Source organism: Mustelus asterias, chromosome 24 (genome assembly GCF_964213995.1).
Source record: "Mustelus asterias chromosome 24, sMusAst1.hap1.1, whole genome shotgun sequence".
Taxonomy (NCBI): Eukaryota; Metazoa; Chordata; class Chondrichthyes; order Carcharhiniformes; family Triakidae; genus Mustelus; species Mustelus asterias.
The window spans coordinates 62,867,430-62,885,433 of record NC_135824.1 but is presented as its reverse complement, the minus strand read 5'-3'; the positions used below and the strand labels follow the sequence as shown (position 1 = coordinate 62,885,433).

The following is an 18,004-nucleotide window of genomic DNA, read 5'->3' as shown; positions in this document are numbered from 1 at the left end:
TGGGCGTCATGATCGTCACGGGCTTGGAAGGTCAAAGGGCCTGTTCCTGTGCTGTACTTTTCTTTGTTCTTTGTTGTTCTTGGTTCACTGGTGACTCTCTCTCGGGTTTGGAACTTGCTGTCTCAACCCATTCTTCATATCACTCCCCTTCACTCCCTCATCAAAGTGGTTAAGAAATAAACTTGCCGAGACGGATTGATGTCAGTTACACCAGCTTTGGCAGAAATGTCAGCATTAACTCCTCAGGGAAACTAGAAACGGGAAATCAACCCATCTCATCCATATTGCCAGTACAAATGGGAAAATAATGTTCCATTCCTGTTAAAAACTCCCGTATCTTTGTCGCTCAAAATCAGCCTCATTGAAACCAAAACAATATTTCGGACATACTTTATTTCAGTTTTAAATGTGAGTTGATTAAAAACGTAGAGAAACAATACATTAAACCAAAAGTGTAAAAAAAAAGATGTCCTCATTATTCATAAACAAACATATACAAAATATGTAGCTTTATAGTGAACGAATATATCCATAGCCACCAACATGTGTCAAAGCTTGTGTGATATCTGACGAACCCCCAACGTACTTCAGTTCCAGCGCTATTCTACAGCTGGAATATTGTGGCAAAATGCAGATCAGGTACAGTGTGAGACCAAATTCATGGATCTGGTTCCGAGCCGGGTCAGCACAGATTGTACAGAGTGTAAACCTGGAGAAATAACCCCCATCACCGTGAAAATTATCATCTCAGTTTTACCGCTTCTGGAATTTGGTGGGAATATCACTCCTCAAATTTCCTTTCGAAAATATCCCATTGTTCTGATCTCAGTCCAGTTACAAGAGAAATGTAAGTGTTCCCTCCTGCAGGAATGACACTGATAACAGGAATGGCATCCAGAGAGAGACAGAGGGAGGATTAGAGAGTTGGGGATAGCGGATGAGAAAGAGACAGAGGGGTTAGACTCAGTTGCTGGAATTTTACCGTTTCACCCGCCCAATGGGGAATGCTGTTCTGCGAGCCTCGCCTGCCCTGATTCTGGGGCGGGCGTGCCGGGAAAATTCCGGCCAGTGTCACTAATTTGTTTGAAGCAGTTCCCCCACACAGGGATTGACAACCAGATTCTCATCTCTGGATCAACCAATCCAGCTGCTTTTCCCTGTTTCACTCTGATTGGGTAAAATTGGAGTCCAATTGGAGCCTTGGATTGGTCAATTTGGATGGTATGTTACTATTACATGGTCATCTCGGGGGTTTGGGTGGAGGGAGAATGCCCAATGTTGGTCATTTATCCACTCCCTGCTCTCACAGCCTCTGAGGTAAGATGTTAAACTGTTAGCTTCCCGCTCCCCCCCCTTTTTGGCCATTCTGGTCTCCGAATCGCTATTTACCTTCAACGAATTGAGTTTCTTTGAGAAATCAACAGTGAGAAGCCAAGGTCTGGGCACAGAGCGTATCCTGGTTAAAAAGAGAAGGAAAGAAGGTGATAAATATGAACACAGCAGAGGGATAGGAGGTTGTAATTTTTGACTTTTAAAGGTCACAGGTTGCAGGAGGAAGCTTTACTCAGGGAAGGCAGTCCCTACATTTTCAATCATTGACATTGTGATGCATCTCAGTTTGAGCACAATTTCAGAATCTTTCAATTGTAGGAGCTGCCCCAGGCCAATACCAGGTACACAAACATTAAGCCAAAGAAGGATTGGGATTTAAAGAGGGTTCTGACTGGCAGAGAGATATTTACACTTTTGAATCCACACTCTCCGTGATTAGGACACGGGTCAGTGGGTCCTCGGAGGTTTTACCCGGATTAACAATCAGATGGTATCTGTGTCACCGTATCTGTGACACATCATCGCCGACCTCTCGGAGAGAGATTGACGGACTGACTGATGCCAGAACAGGTTGTTGCCTGCAGCTTGCTGAGTTTTACAGGGTCAGGTTTGATTGCGTGTCTACGTTGAGTCATCCGTTGGGACACTTAACACCCCTTGGGCAATCAGGGGGTCAAATCTCCCATCACCATCCAGTGCAAGTTGGTGGCCATTGGGTTATGACGCTTGAATTGGTAGCTTCATTGTTGAATAGCCTGTCACTGACACAGATTCAATATGAGGAATTGAAGGACCTTCCTGGTGTTGAACACAGGGGGAGGGGGGAGAAAATTGGCAGGCGTTCTTTGGGTATAAAAGCCTGTTGAATACACAGTGACACTGTACAGTTACACAGTGAGAAATTCTTACCCTGCTGAATAGGAATATCCCAGAGTTAGACCAAACAGTGGCCAGGAAAATTCTCCTTCAATCCCAACAATCAATAACATTTGGTAAAAATCAGACCAGGTATTTCTGACAACACTCGATCTTTAGAAACAGATTTCTGTTATTGAGAAGTGAGTAAGAAGTTTAACAACACCAGGTTAAAGTCCAACAGGTTTATTTGGTAGCAAAAGCCACACAAGCTTTCGGAGCTCTAAGCCCCTTCTTCAGGTGAGTGGGAATTCTGTTCACAAACAGAGAACAGAATTCCCACTCACCTGAAGAAGGGGCTTAGAGCTCCGAAAGCTTGTGTGGCTTTTGCTACCAAATAAACCTGTTGGACTTTAACCTGGTGTTGTTAAACTTCTTACTGTGTTTACCCCAGTCCAACGCCGGCATCTCCACATCATTGAGAAGTGACCCAGTGAAGATAGATCTTCCTCTCTGAATAAAAGGAAAGTCCCCTCGATATGTAACAAACACAAGGGGATTTGGGGATTAATCCTCCAGCAGTTGGAATGAAGCCCAATGGAACCTAAAAATTAGGGAAGGGAGTTTGTAGGATTGAGTGTCTGGGCTCTCTGCCTCATTCCATGGGGCTGTGATCGATTATATCCCTTTCTTGGTGTTGTCCAATATCAATTAAACAACAGGAAAATAAATAGCTCCCACCCTGCTTATTCTACAACATCCCCCTGACCGATAGACGTGGAATTGATGCTAAATCTGAATCTTTGGTTTCACTGGCCCACTCTCTGTTGCACTGCTACACAGTAGTTGGGCTGCCGTGACAACACAAAGCCCCGTAAGCAGATACAACGGTAGGAACCGTCCGTGTTGGCACACTTGGCATTTCTGCAGAGGGTCTTGGGGTCATCCACCTCGTCACATTCATTTATATCTGAAACCGAAGGAGAAGAGTTCAGCATCCGGGTAAGATATTGGACACATAGCCCTCAGCACTCCCTCAATAATCCCTCAGCACTCCCTCAATAATCCCTCAGCGCTTCCCCTCAGCGCTCCCCCTCACACACTGCTGCAATGTATGAATAACAGATTGCTCATTAATGGACGCCGTGTCTTGTTAATTGATAGGATGTTGGCTTCATTGGTGTAATTTATGCCAATTACAGCCACGCCAGAAGCCAATGCTCTCCAGGGGACATCCCCACACACACCCCCTCACACACTGCCTCATCACTCCCTCATCACTCCCTCAGCACTCCCTCATGCGCCCCTACATGCAAGCCCTCATGCAAGCCCTCAGCACTCCCTCACACACCCCCTCACACACTCCCCCGATGATGGGGTTAAAGGGAGAGGAGAACAGAGTCACTTTGATCATGTCACCTATCGAAAGTGTTTGATTGGTCCAGAGACTATCCTATCAAATTCCACCTCGCCTTCTCCTCTACACATGCCCCATCCAGCCCCATCTACCCCCCCACCCCAGACCAAACTCCCCCACCCCAGACCAAACCCCCCCACCCCAGACCAAACCCCCCACGCCAGACCAAACCCTCCCACCAAGTACCACCCCCCCCGGCAAATCCTCCCCACAGCCCATTGTACTACTGCCCCTGTACCAACGTGTTCACAACCCTCAGTGCATCCCTGCCCACTGCCCAACTCCATACCGACACATGCCATCTTGGTCATGTCAAGTTGATAACCATCATCGCAATCACAGGTGAAGCCTTCAGGAACACGGATACATTTGCCGTTCACACAGCCATTCAGGATCCCACATTCTTCAGCTTGGAGACCCTCGTAACGTTGGAACTGGTCTGCGATTAAAGGCAGAGAATGTAAATGTGTGTATTGTTAACTTTTGATTGATTTGATTTGATTTATTGTCACATGTATTTACTGTGAAAAGTATTGTTTCTTACGCGCTGTACAGACAAAGCATACTGTTCATAGAGAAGGAAAGGAGGGAGTGCAGGATGTAGTGTTACAGTCACAGCTAGGGTGTAGAGAAATATCAACTTAATGCAAGGTAAGTCCATTCAAAAGTCTGATGGCGGCAGGGAAGAAGCTGTTCTTGAGTCGGTTGGTACGTGTCCTCAGACTTTTGTATCTTTTTCCCGAAGGAAGAAAGTGGAAGGGAGAATGTCCGGGGTGCGTGAAGTCCTTAATTATGCTGGCTGCTTTGCCGAGGCAGCGGGAAGTGTAGACAGAGTCAATGGATGGGAGGCTGGTTTGCGTGAAGGATTGGGCTACATTCACGACCTTACGTAGTTTTTTATGGTCTTGGGCAGAGCAGGAGCCCATACCAAGCTGTGACACAACCAGAAAGAATGCTTTCTTTGGTGCATCTGTAAAAGTTGGTGAGAGTTGTAGCTGACATGCCAAATTTCCTTAGTCTTCTGGTTGCTATAGTTCCCCGTTTATTCTGAGCTAAACTGAACCATATTAAAAGCGGTGGCGAGTTTGCCCATGTGCCGCAGACTGCCCGTCTCTGAACCCTATTCAAGGTGTCCCATGCTACGTGGGGTCTGCAGCAGGTTGGCAGGACCAAGCAAAGGGAACAGCTGAATACTTCCCCATAAACACCCAAGAACAAATGATTGGAATGAAAAAGTTTGACAGTGAGAGGAGGAACACAGTCCTAGCACTAGACAACGGATGGATATGAAGTAATGCCCCAGGGCACAGAGTTGTCTGTCAAGATTAGATCCTTGAGCTGGGAGGTAGAGAGCAGGGCGGGGAGGTGGGGGGGAAGTAGAGTGGGTGCAAGGGGAAGAGGAGGAGAAGAGGGAAGGGGGAAGGGATGATACATATTTGGATAGTTACAGTGTAGTAGCATGGTCCCTTTAAGAGAACAATTATGTAGTTCCTTTAAGAGAATAATTACATTGTGGGCTTTGTGGGCAGTGTGGATCTTAGCCCTGTGCCGTGAACAACTCCTCACTAAACCTGTGTGTTGGTTCTGTTTAACCCCTCGCCATTACTTGTTATCACACCCTCAGCTTCAACACCCAATAAACCAGCAGTGAGTCGGGTTCAGAAAAACACAAAGATAAAAAATAAATGTTCAAGTTGCAAATGTGGGGACGGTGGAGGGTGGCGGGGCGGGGGGGGGGAGGGGGGAGAGGAAGGGAAGGGGGTGAGGGGTGGAGGATGGGGGGGCGGGGGGTGAGGGGCGGGTGGAAGAGGAGGTGGGCAGCTCAAATTTTGATATTCAGTGGTAGGGTAGGATCAGCAACAGGTAGAAACATGGGCAGCACGGTGGCACAGTGGTTAGCATAGTGCCAGGGACCCGGGTTCGATTCCTGGCCTCGGGTCACTGTCTGTGTGGAGTTTGCACATTCTCCTCGTGTCTGCGTGGGTTTCCTCCGGGTGAAAAGTCTAATACCAAAATCCTTGGGCAATTGGTGAGAGCCCTGGAAGAACATTATTCTCTATTCATTATTCAAAGGCCTTACTGAAGTCCATGTAGACAACATCAACTGCCCTACCCACAATCATCTTTGTCACTTCCTTGAAAAACTTGGTCAAGTTCGTGAGACACATGTTGCCTCTCACTAATACGTCCACTTATTTCCAAGCGGGAGTAGTGCAGAATCTAACTCCGCTCACTTGGATAAAGAAGCACAGTATTATTATTGGAATTTGAGAGTTCCATCAGAACCTGTCTGCTCATTATTTTACCTTATTGACAGATCATTGACTGTTAATAACAATTTGTGAGCCGTATAAAGGTAAACCTTCACTCGCTACAGGTAGATTGCAACGTGCGCTGGAATTCTAGCGCCCCGTCCACCAGTGAATCAGAGCGGTCGAGGGGCGGACAACGAAAATGTCCGTGGACCCCCGGCGGGAATTTCCGGTCTCATTTGAGTGAGGCCATAAAATCCTGCCCATAGTCTGCCATCTTGTCAGCACATTCATACAACAAAGTGTCAGCAGTCAGAGAGCCACGCTAATGTGGATATCTTATCGCATTTGCCTTTGTCTGCTGGACACACGCCACCCAGCTGTGTTCCTGACATTTTATATTTCTCCCAGATAGATAATGTATATGTGACATCATCACAATTCCAAAGACAGACCAGGAATGATCGGTGATGGGAAAGGGGATGGATATGGAGTGGAAGGGGAGGATAGCTCTAACACATCCTGAGCTAAAACTACGTAGTCAAGGAAGCTCGAGTTGACAGTTCAACGTGGTGCTTGTTGTGGGGACTCAGTGATCCTAACTTACAACAAGAATTGTTGGAGCAACTGCATGAAGGGCGTCCTGGCATTGTCTAAATGAAGGAACTTGCTCAAAGGTACTTTTGGTGTCCAGGTGTTGATGCCCAGGTAGAGGGAAAAGTAGACAGTGCCAGTCATGTGCTCTTGTGAGGAGGTTGCCATCGTTGTCAGCTATACGACCTTGGCAATGGCCTAAAGTGCCCTGGAAACACTTACATATTAACTTTGCTGATCCGTTTGAGGGTTACATGCTCTTGGTTGTAATTGACAGGCACTCAAATGGCCAGAAGTTGCGGTGATGAAATCCACCACCACTGAGCAAACTATCGAAAAACTTGATGAGACGTTCACAAAGGTTTGGTAACGGAACAAATTGTCAGTGACAATAGTTTACAATTTGCTTCACAAGTATTTGAAGATTGTCTCAAGAGTGAGTCGTATTCAACATATCAAATCAGCACTCTGTAATCCATCTGCTATTGGTTTAGCTTAAAGATTTGTACAGTTCTTGAAAAACTCAATGAAAGTATTTTGAGACCAAGGATCGTTAACCCAATGTCTTAATAGCTTCTTGGCATCCTACAGAAATACTAAACACGCGATTACAGAGTTCACCTGCATTGTTGCTCTTGAAGAGAAAGTGGAGGACAAGGTTTGATCTTTTAATACCCCAAGAAACATCGGCGATAGTAGAATGAAACCAAGTCATGAATTGCCAGGAGACAAGCGAGTGCTAAAGGACACGAGTTCCAGCAAGGGGAATGAGTAACTGTACTCCGAGTGAAAAGTGGGTCTCTGCAATTGTCTTGGTTGGAACTGGTCCCGTTTCAGACACGGTTCAAACGGAGGATGAACAGGTTTGGAGACGTCGTGCTGATAAGTTGCCAGCTTCACGCCGTGCTTTGTCAATCGCCTCGAAATGAACCTCCATCTCCAGCTCCTGGTTTGGGACCTGTTATTACTAATGATTGTATTGTACTGCTAGTTCCCCCATTGGGAGTGATATCGAATCCCTTCCAAGGGAAGAAATATTGACAGAAATTCATCAGAATATTTCTAGGATTGGAAACAGCCTAATTCCTGAATGAAATAGACAACCAATGAGAAATGGACACCCTCCAGAGTGTTTGTGTTGATTGTGTTGTATACAGTCACATTGCAAAGCTTAATATGCAGCGAATACTTCTGATGCTATGTACAAACACCAAATTGTTGTTGTGACCGTAGAAATAAAGGGGGAGGGACGTTCTATATTTGGGTAGTTACAGTGCGGTAGCATGGTCCCTTTAAGAGAACGGTCACATGGTCGCACTGTGACACCGGGTATTCAGCAGGATTTGCACGCTGTCTCGATCTCGATCCTGGCCCGTGACGATCTCCTCAATAAACGTGCGTGTGGTTCCGCTCAAACACGCGCCCAGCACCTCGACATCACTTGTTTTAACAACCTATAACATAATATATGATACAGACTGCGAGGGGGGCAGAGCCGGGGGGGGAGAAGTGCGGGGGGGGGGGACGGACGAGGGGGGAGGGCGAGGGGGGAGGGCGAGGGGGGAGGGCGAGGGGGGAGGGCGCGAGGGGGAGGCGCGAGGGGGGGCGCGAGGGGGGGGCCGCGAGGGGGGGCCGCGAGGGGGGGCCGCGAGGGGGGGCCGCGAGGGGGGGCCGCGAGGGGGGGCCGCGAGGGGGGGGCCGCGAGGGGGGGTCCGCGAGGGGGGAGCCGCGAGGGGGGGGCCGCGAGGGGGGGGCCGCGAGGGGGGGGCGCGAGGGGGGGGCGCGAGGGGGGGACGCGAGGGGGGGGCGATGGGGGGGTGAGGGGGGGCGAGAGGGGGGGGCGAGAGGGGGGGGCGCGAGGGGGGGCGCGAGGGGGGGCGCGAGGGGGGGCGCGAGGGGCGGGCGCGAGGGGGGGGCGCGAGGGGGGGCGCGAGGGGGGGCGCGAGGGGGGGGCGCGAGGGGGGGTGCGAGGGGGGGCGCGAGGGGGGGCGCGAGGTGGGGCGCGAGGGGGGGCGCGAGGGGGGGCGCGGGGGGGTGCGCGGGGGGGTGCGCGAGAGGGGGGCGAGGGGGGGTGAGGGGGGGCACGAGGGGGGGCGTGAGGGGGGGACGCGAGGCGGGGAGTGAGGGGAGGGCGCGAGGGGAGGCACGATGGGGGGCGCGAATGGGGACGTGAGTGGGGGGCGCGATGGTGGGCGCGAGGGGGGGTGTGGGGGGGGCGCGAGGGGGGGCGCGAGGGGGGGCGCGAGGCGGGGGCGCGAGGGGGGGCGTGAGGGGGTCGCGCGGGGGGGCGCGAGGGGGGGGCGAGGGGCGGGGCGAGGGGGGGGCGCGAGGGGGGGGCGAGGAGGGGGCGAAGGGTGGGGCGCAAGGGGGGGGCACGAGGGGGGGAGCGAGTGGGGGAGCGAGGACGACGCGAGTGGGGGGCGCGAGGGGGGGGCGCGAGGGGGGCGCGAGGGGGGGGCGCGAGAGGGGGTACAAGGGGGGGTCGCGAGGGGGGGGCACGAGGGGGGTCCCGAGGGGGGGCACGAGGGGGGGCGCGAGGGGGGGGCGTGAGGGGGGAGCGCGAGGGAATGGCGCGAGGGGGGGCGCGAGGGGGGGGCGCGATGGGGGGGGCGCGAGGGGGGCACGAGGGGGGGAGCGAGGGGGCACGAGGGGGGGGCGCAAGGGGGGTGCGCGAGGGGGGGCGCGAGGGGGGGCGCGAGGGGGGCGAATGGGGGGCGCGAGGGTGGGGCGTGGGGGCATGAGGGGGGGCGTGAGGGGGGGCGAGGGGGGGCACGAGGGGGGGCGCGAGGTGGGGGCGCGAGAGGGGGGCGCGAGGGGGGGGCGCGAGGGGGGGGCGCGAGGGGGGGGCGCGAGGGGGGGGCGCGAGGGGAGGGCGCGAGGGGGGGGCCCGGGGGGGGGGCGCGAGGGGGGGGTGCGAGGGGGGGCGCGGGGGGGGCGCGAGGGGGGCGCACGAGGGGGGGCGCGAGGGGCGGGCGCGAGGGGCGGGCGCGAGGGGGGGCGCAAGGGGGCGCACGAGGGGGCGGCGCGAGGGGGGGCGCGAGGGGGGGGCGCGAGGGGGTGCGCGAGGGGGGGCGCGAGGGGGGGCGCGAGGGGGGGCGCGAGGTGGGGGCGCAAGGGGGGGGTGCGAGGGGGGGCGCGAGGAGGGGCGCGAGTGGGGGCGCGAGGGGGGCGCGAGAGGGGGGCGTGAGGGGGGGCGCGAGGGGGGGCGCGAGGGGGTTCGCGCGAGGGGGGCGCGAACGGTGGGGCGAGGGGGGGAGCGAGGGGGGCGTGAGGAGGGGGGCGTGAGGGGGGTGCGCGAGGGGGGGACGCGAGGGGGAGGTGCGAGGGGGGGTGCGAGGGGGGGGCGTGGGGGCGCGAATGGGGGGGGCGTGGGGGCGCGAGGGGGGCGCGAGGGAGGTGCGCGAGGGGGGGGCGCGAGGGGGGGACGCGAGGGGCTGCGCGAGGGGGAGCGCGAGGGGGGGCGCGAGGGGGGGCGCGAGGGGGGGGCGCGAGGGGGGGCGAATGGGGGGCGCGAGGGTGGTGCGTGGGGGCGTGAGGGGGGGCGTGAGGGGGGGGCGAGGGTGGGCGCGAGGGGGGGCGCGAGGTGGGGGCGCGAGAGGGGGGCGCGAGGGGGGGGCGCGAGAGGGGGGCGCGAGGGGAGGGCGCGAGGGGGGGGCCCGGGGGGGGGGGGGCGCGAGGGGGGGCGCGAGGGGGGGCGCGAGGGGGGGCGCGGGATGGGCGCGAGGGGGGCGCACGAGGGGGGGTGCGAGGGGCGGGCGCGAGGGGGGGCGCGAGGGGGGGCGCGAGGGGGGCGCACGAGTAGGTGGCGCGAGGGGGGGCGCGAGGTGGGGCGCGAGGGGGGCGCGAGGGGGGGCATGAGGGGGGCGCGAGCGGGGCGCGAGGTGGGGATGCGAGGGGGAGGCGCGAGGGGGGGCGCGAGGGGGGGGCATGGGGGCGCGAATGGGGGGCACGAGGGGGGGCGTGGGGGCGGAGGGGGGGGCGCGAGGGAGGTGCGCGAGGGGGGGCCCGAGGGGGGGACGTGAGGGGCTGCGCGAGGGGGGGCGCGAGGGGGGCGCGAGGGGGGGCGTGAGGGGGGCGCGTGGGGGGGCGCGGGGGGGGTCTACGAGGGGGGCGCACGAGGGGGGGCGCGAGGGGCGGGCGTGAGGGGGGCGCGAGGGGGGCGCACGAGGGGGTGGCGCGAGGGGGGCGCGAGGTGGGGCGCGAGGGGGGGGCGCGAGGGGGGGCGCGAGGGGGGGCACGAGGGGGGGCGCGAGGTGGGGGCGCAAGGGGGGGGTGCGAGGGGGGGCGCGAGGAGGGGCGCGAGTGGGGGCGCGAGGGGGGGTGTGAGAGGGGGGCGCGAGGGGGGGCGCGAGGGGGGGGGCGAGGGGGGGCGCGAGGGGGTGCAGGAGGGGGTTCGCGCGAGGGGGGCGCGAACGGTGGGGCGAGGGGGGGAGCGAGGGGGGCGTGAGGAGGGGGACGTGAGGGGGTGCGCGAGGGGGGCGCGAGGGGGTTCGCGCGAGGGGGGCGCGAACGGTGGGGCGAGGGGGGGAGCGAGGGGGGCGGGAGGAGGGGGGCGTGAGGGGGTGCGCGAGGGGAGGACGCGAGGGGGGTGCGCGAGGGGGGGACGCGAGGGGGAGGCGCGAGGGGGGGGCGCGAGGGGGGGGCGTGGGGGCGCGAATGGGGGGCACGAGGGGGGGCGTGGGGGCGCGAGGGGGGGGCGCGAGGGAGGTGCGCGAGGGGGGGCCCGAGGGGGGGACGTGAGGGGCTGCGCGAGGGGGGGCGCGAGGGGGGGCGCGAGGGGGGCGCGAGGGGGGCGCGAGGGGGGGCGCGAGGGGGGGCACGGGGGGGCACGAGGGGGGCGCACGAGGGGGGGTGCGAGGGGCGGGCGCGAGGGGCGGGCGCGATGGGGGGCGCGAGGGGGGCGCACGAGGGGGTGGCGCGAGGGGGGGCGCGAGGGGGGGAGCGAGGGGGGGCTTGAGGTGGGGGCGTGAGAGGGGGGCGTGAGGGGGGGCGCGAGGGGGGGCGCGAGGGGGGGCGCGAGGGGGTTCGCGCGAGGGGGGCGCGAAGGGTGGGGCGAGGGGGGGAGCGAGGGGGGCGTGAGGAGGGGGCGTGAGGGGGGTGCGCGAGGGGGAGGTGCGAGGGGGGGAGCGAGGGGGGGGCGTGGGGGCGCGAATGGGAGGCGCGAGGGGGGGCGTGGGGGCGCGAGGGGGGGGCGCGAGGGAGGTGCGCGAGGGGGGGGGTGCGAGGGGGGTACGCGAGGGGCTGCGCGAGGGGGGCGCGAGGGGGGCGCGAGGGGGGGCGCGAGGGGGGGCGCGAGGGGGGGCGTGACGGGGGGCGTGAGGTTGGGGCGCGAGTGGGGGGCGCAAAGGGTGGGGCGCGAGGGGGGGCGCGAGGGGGGGGCGTGGGGGCACGAGGGGGGGCGCGAGGGGGGCCGCGCGGGGGGGGCGCGTGGGGGGTGCACGCGGGGGGGTGAGGGGGGGCGTGAGAGGGGCGCGAGGGGGGGCGCGAGGGGGGGTGCAGTAGGGCGTGCGAAAGGGAGTGTAAGTCTTTCATCCTCTGGGGAATTGGAGAACAGAATAGAACATAGAACATAGAACAGTACAGCACAGAACAGGCCCTTCGGCCCACGATGTTGTGCCGAGCTTTATCTGAAACCAAGATCAAGCTATCCCACTCCCTATCATCCTGGTGTGCTCCATGTGCCTATCCAATAACCGCTTAAATGTTCCTAAAGTGTCTGACTCCACTATCACTGCAGGCAGTCCATTCCACACCCCAACCACTCTCTGCGTAAAGAACCTACCTCTGATATCCTTCCTATATCTCCCACCATGAACCCTATAGTTATGCCCCCTTGTAATAGCTCCATCCACCCGAGGAAATAGTCTTTGAACGTTCACTCTATCTATCCCCTTCATCATTTTATAAACCTCTATTAAGTCTCCCCTCAGCCTCCTCCGCTCCAGAGAGAACAGCCCTAGCTCCCTCAACCTTTCCTCATAAGACCTACCCTCCAAACCAGGCAGCATCCTGGTAAATCTCCTCTGCACTCTTTCCAGCGCTTCCACATCCTTCTTATAGTGAGGTGACCAGAACTGCACACAATATTCCAAATGTGGTCTCACCAAGGTCCTGTACAGTTGCAGCATAACCCCACAGCTCTTAAATTCCAACCCCCTGTTAATAAAAGCTAACACACTATAGGCCTAATTCATCAGAATACCTGATGAAAGGTGAGGCGACAGAGACACTGGGCCAGAGAGAGAAGTCGGGAGCATTGATTTGTCAGTGGAACTGGCAATATCCGTTGCTTACTCTGAAATTCCTGCCTGCTGCTGACCAGCAGAGGGATGTTGGGAGAATGGAATTCTGGAATATCCGGTGCGGGATCCCTGGGTGGATAGCGGGACCAGGGCTCTGCTGTCTCTGCCTCTGGGACATGTGTCTGGACGCTCCTTGTTCTGTAGCCCTGTCCGACGTGTCTGGTCCGGGGCTGATAGCGACTGCGAGAGGGAGTGCTCTGCCCCCCGTACACTGTCCCAGAGCGAAGCTGCCGGGAGTCGTAGATTGGCCGCCTGGGTGGGGGGTCCCGCGGCCGGAACGCCTCGCTGTCTGGGGGTCTGTAATCGCGGCCGTCGCCAATCTGAGGTTGGATTAGGCTGTACTCTCTCGGACCGAGAGAATCCGGCGGGAATTCCGCTCCGATTTGCAGCCCATAGTTTTCATATTGCAGCCCTCGGGAGTAACCCTGGTCTTCCGTCAGCGACACGGTCAGGTAATTACACAGCTCATTGTGATATTCTGGGGAAACACAGATAGAGGTTAGTGTCCAATACTCAGCAAGCTTCCTTTATTCCCACCCCGTCACAATCAGCTCCCTCTCACTGCGAAGGGGCTCTTGGTCCCAGCATCAGGCGTTGGGGGTTAGAGGGCAGAGTTACCTGTATTTCTGGTGGGACAGAGGGCACAGTTCATTCCCCAGGCCTCCCCATACTGGCAGCAACACTCTGTGTAGGTGGTCCGTCTCTCCAGGAACGGGTTTTTGCACAAGAGGTTGTGACCAACCTCCTGCCAACAAAGAGCCATGTGGACATCTGTGAGAGAGGGGGAGGGGTGTGGGGGGGGGGGGGGGGGGGGGGGGTGGAAGGAGAGGGGGGAGAGAGGGGGAGGGGGAGATCGGGGGGAGGAGGAGGGAGGGGGAGGGGAGGGGGAGAGGAGTGGGAAGGGGGAAGGAGAGGGGGAGGAGAGGGGGGAGAAGAAGGGGGAGAAGAAGGGAGAGAAGAGGGGGAGGGAGGAGGAGGGAGGAGGAGGAGGTGGGGGAGGAATGGGAGAGGATGGGGAAAGGAGCGGGACGAGGAGGAGAGAGGGTGGGTGGGAGGAGGGAGAGAGGGGGAAAGGAGGGAGAGTGGAGAAGGGACGGGGAATGGGGAGGAGAGAGAGGGGGACGAGGGAGGGGGGAGGGAGGAGGAAGGGGGTGGGGGAAGGGGTTGGGGGAAGGGGTTGGGGGAAGGGGTTGGGGGAAGGGGGTGGGGGAAGGGGGTGGGGGAAGGGGGTGGGGGAAGGGGGTGGGGGAAGGGGGTGGGGGAAGGGGGTGGGGAAGGGGGTGGGGGAAGGGGGTGGGGGAAGGGGGTGGGGAGGGGAAAGTGGGTGGGAGAGAAGGGAATCAGAGAAATTAAGATGGGAAATGGGGAGGCGAGGGGAGAGCAGGAGCAGAGTGAGGGGAGAGGTAGTTTTGGAGAGGGTCGGGGTGGGGAAAGAGCAGAAAATGTAAAATTATAAAGCAGGAATCCAATTTGTTCACTTGTGAATCCCGTCCCATGACCGCAAACCACTGACCCTGAGGTCGTGACCCTGAGGTCGTAATCCTGAGGTCGTGACCCTGAGGTCGTGACCTTGAGGTCGTAATCCTGAGGCCGTGTGACCCTGAGGTCATGATCCTGAGGTCGGGACCCTGAAGTCATGTGACCCTGAGCCTGCGTGATCCTGAGGCCGTGGGACCCCAAGGCCGTGGAGCCCGAGGCCGTGACCCTGAGGCCGTGACCCTGAGGCCGTGGGACCCCAAGGCCGTGGAGCCCGAGGCCGTGACCCTGAGGCCGTGACCCTGAGGTCATGACCCTGGGGCCGTGAGACCCTGAGGCCATGTGATGCTGCTCAAATCCACCGTTTGCCAAACTGAATTCGAGGATTCTGGGAATTGGAACCAGAGAGAAACCACTGGACCGCAGCCAATCCTCACACTGCTCCACGTGACTCCAGCCTCAATCCAACCAGGTAACCCGGCGCCCCGAACAAACCCCCAAACCCCTCCCCCTGGAATCAACTCAACTAACCCGCCCCCTGTAAACTGTCTCCATGATATTCAGGGGGTCAGTGTCCGGATCGAGGGGTCAGTATCCGGATTGAGGGGCCAGAGTCCGGATCGAGGAGTGGGGTCAGTGCCTGGATCGAGAGGGGTCAGTGTCCAGATTGAGGGATCAGTGCCCGGATCGAGGGGTCAGTGTCCGGATCGAGAGGAATCAGTGTCCGGATCGAGGGGTCAGTGTCCAGATCAAGGGGGGGTCAGTGTCCAGATTGAGGGGTCAGTGTCCGGATTGAGGGAGTCAGTGTCCGGATCGAGGGGGTCAGTGTCCGGATCGAAGGGTCAGTGTCCTGACTGATGGGATCAGTGTCCGGATCGAGAGGGGTCAGTGGCCAGATCGAGGCGGGGGGGGGGTCAGTGTCCGGATCGAGGGTGTCAGTGTCCGGATTGAGTGGGGGTCAGTGACCGGATTGAGGGATGGGGTCAATGTCAAGATGGAGGGGGTCAGTGTCCGGATCGAGGGGGTCAGTGTCCGGATCGAGGGGCACAGTGTCCTGATTGAGGGGGTCAGTGTCTGGATCAAGGGGGTCAGTGTCCGGATCGAGGGGGTCATTGTCCGGATCGAGGGGGTCAGTGTCCGGATCGAGGGGGTCAGTGTCCGGATCGAGGGGGTCAGTGTCCGGATCGAGGGTATACGTGTCCAAATTGAGGGGTGGGGTCAATGTCCGGATCGAGGGGGTCAGTGTCCGTATCGTGGGGGTCAGTGTCTGGATCGAGGGAGTCAGTGTCTGGATCGAGGGGGTCAGTGTCCGGATCGAGGGGGTCAGTGTCCGGATCGTGGGTGTACGTGTCCAAATTGAGGGGTGGGGTCAATGTCCGGATCGAGGGGGTCAGTGTCCGGATCGAGGGGGTCAGTGTCCGTATCGAGGGGTCAGTGTCCAGATGGAGGGGTCAGTGTCCGGATTGAGTGGGGGTCAGTTTCCGGATCGAGGGGTCAGTGTCTGGATCGAGGGGGTTAGTGTCCGGATTGAGGGGGTCAGTGTCCGGATTGAGTGGGGGTCAGTGTCCGGATCGAGGGCGTCAGTGTCCGGATTGAGGGGTGGGGTCAATGTCCAGATCGAGGGGGTCAATTTCCGGATCGAGGGGGTCATTGTCTGGATCGAGGGAGTCAGTGTCTGGATCGAGGGGGTCAGTGTCTGGATCGAGGGGGTCAGTGCCAGGATCGAGGGGGTCAGTGCCAGGATCGAGGGGGTCAGTGTCCGGATTGAGGGGGTCAGTGTCTGGATCGAGGGGGTCAGTGTCCGGATCGAAGGGTCAGTGTCCGGATCGAGGGGGTCAGTGTCCGGATTGAGGGGGTCAGTGTCTGGATCGAGGGGGTCAGTGTCCGGATCGAGGGGGGTTAGTGTCCGGATCGAGGAGGTCAATGTCTGGATCGAGGGGGTCAGTGTCCGGATCGAAGGGTCAATGTCCGGATCGAGAGGGTCAGTGTCTGGATCGAGGGGGTCAGTGTCCGGATCAAAGGGTCAGTGTCCGGATTGAAGGGTCAGCATCATGATTGAGGGGGTCAGTGTCCGGATCGAGGGGGGTCTGCGCCCGGATCGAGGGGGGGTTCGCTGCCCGGATCAAGGGGCTCAGTGTCCTGATTGAGGGGGTCAGTGTCTGGATCAAGGGGCTCAGTGTCCTGATCGAGGGGGTCAGTGTCTGGATCAAGGGGGTCAGTGTCCGGATTGAGGGGGTCAGTGTCCGGATCGAGGGGGTCAGTGTCCGGATCGAGGGGGTTAGTGTCCGGATCGAGGGGGTCAGTTCCCGGATCGAGGGGGTCAGTGTCCGGATCGAGGGGGTCAGTGTCTGGGTCAAAGGCTCAGTGTCCGGATTGAGTGGGGTTCGGTGTCCGGATCGAAGGGTCAGTGTCCGGATCGAGGGGGTTAGTGTCCGGATCGAGGGTGTCACTGTCCGGATCGAAGGGGTTAGTGTCCAGATCGAGGGGGTCAGCGTCGAGGTTCGAGGGGGTCAGTGGCCGGATCGAAGGGGTCAGAGTCTGGTTCAAGGGGGTCAGTGTCCGGATTGAAGGGTCAGTGTCCGGATTGAGGGGGTCAGTGTCTGGATCGAGGGGGTCAGTGTTCTGATTGAGGGGGTCAGTGTCCGGATCGAAGGGTCAGTGTCCGGATCGAGGGGGTTAGTGTTCGGATCGAGAGGGTCAGTGTCCGGATCGAGGGTGTAAGTGTCCAAATTGAGGGGTGGGGTCAATGTCCGGATCGAGCGGGTCAGTGTCCGGATCGAGGGGGTCAGTGTCCGTATCGACAGGGTCAGTGTCTGGATCGAGGGGGTCAGTGTCCGTATCGAGGGGGTCAGTGTCCGGATTGAGTGGGGGTCAGTGTCCGGATCGAGGGGTCAGTGTCTGGATCGAGGGGGTTAGTGTCCGGATTGAGGGGGTCAGTGTCCGGATTGAGTGGGGGTCAGTGTCCGGATAGAGGGCGTCAGTGTCCGGATTGAGGGGTGGGGTCAATGTCCAGATCGAGGGGGTCAGTTTCCGGATCGAGGGGGTCATTGTCTGGATCGAGGGGGTCAGTGTCCGGATCGAGGGGGTCAGTGCCCGAATCGAGGTGGTCAGTGTCCGGATTGAGGGGGTTAGTGTCCGGATCGAGGGGGTCATTGTCTGGATCGAGGGGGTCAGTGTCCGGATCGAGGGGGGTCAGTGTCCGGATTGAGGGGGTCAGCGTCTGGATCAAGGGGGTCAGTGTCCGGATCGAGGGGGTGAGTGTCCGGATCGAGGGGGTCAGTGTCCGGATCGAGGGGGTCAGTGTCCGGATTGAGTGGGGGTCAGTGTCCGGATCGACGGGTCAGTGTCTGGATCGAGGGGGTTAGTGTCCGGATTGAGGGGTTCAGTGTCCGGATTGAGTGGGTGTCAGTGTCCGGATTGAGGGGGTCAGTATCCGGATTGAGGGGTGGGGTCAATGTCCAGATTGAGGGGGTCAGTTTCCGGATCGAGGTGGCCATTGTCTGGATCGAGGGGGTCATTGTCCGGATCGAGGGGTTCAGTGCCCGGATCGAGTGGGTCAGTGTCCGGATCGAGGAGGTCAGTGTCCGGATCGAGGGGGTCATTGTCTGGATTGAGGGGGTCAGTGTCTGGATTGAGGGGGTCAGTGTCCAGATCGAGGGGGTCAGTGTCCAGATCAAGGGGGTTAGTGTCCGGATCCAGGGGGTCAGTGTCCGGATCGAGGGGTCAGTGTCCGGATCGAGGGGGTTAGTGTCCGGATCGAGGGGGTCAGTGTCCGG

At 59.6% G+C, this 18,004-nt stretch overlaps 1 protein-coding gene across 5 annotated transcripts in view; it reads right to left on the bottom strand.

Annotated features, from left to right (window-relative positions):
- Window positions 1-379: 379 nt before the first annotated feature.
- The window catches only part of LOC144511479 (latent-transforming growth factor beta-binding protein 4-like), a 175,640-nt gene continuing 158,015 nt past the window's right edge, over window positions 380-18,004 (bottom strand). For all 5 annotated transcript variants that reach the window (XM_078241868.1, XM_078241869.1, XM_078241870.1 and 2 more), the window contains 4 exons: window positions 13,371-13,523; window positions 12,745-13,230; window positions 3,894-4,043; window positions 380-3,157 (listed from right to left, as the gene is read on the bottom strand). In XM_078241868.1, the coding sequence (XP_078097994.1) occupies window positions 2,997-3,157; window positions 3,894-4,043; window positions 12,745-13,230; window positions 13,371-13,523 (950 nt within the window). In that variant the 3' untranslated portion in view covers window positions 380-2,996. The remainder of the gene's footprint in view (window positions 3,158-3,893; window positions 4,044-12,744; window positions 13,231-13,370; window positions 13,524-18,004) is intronic.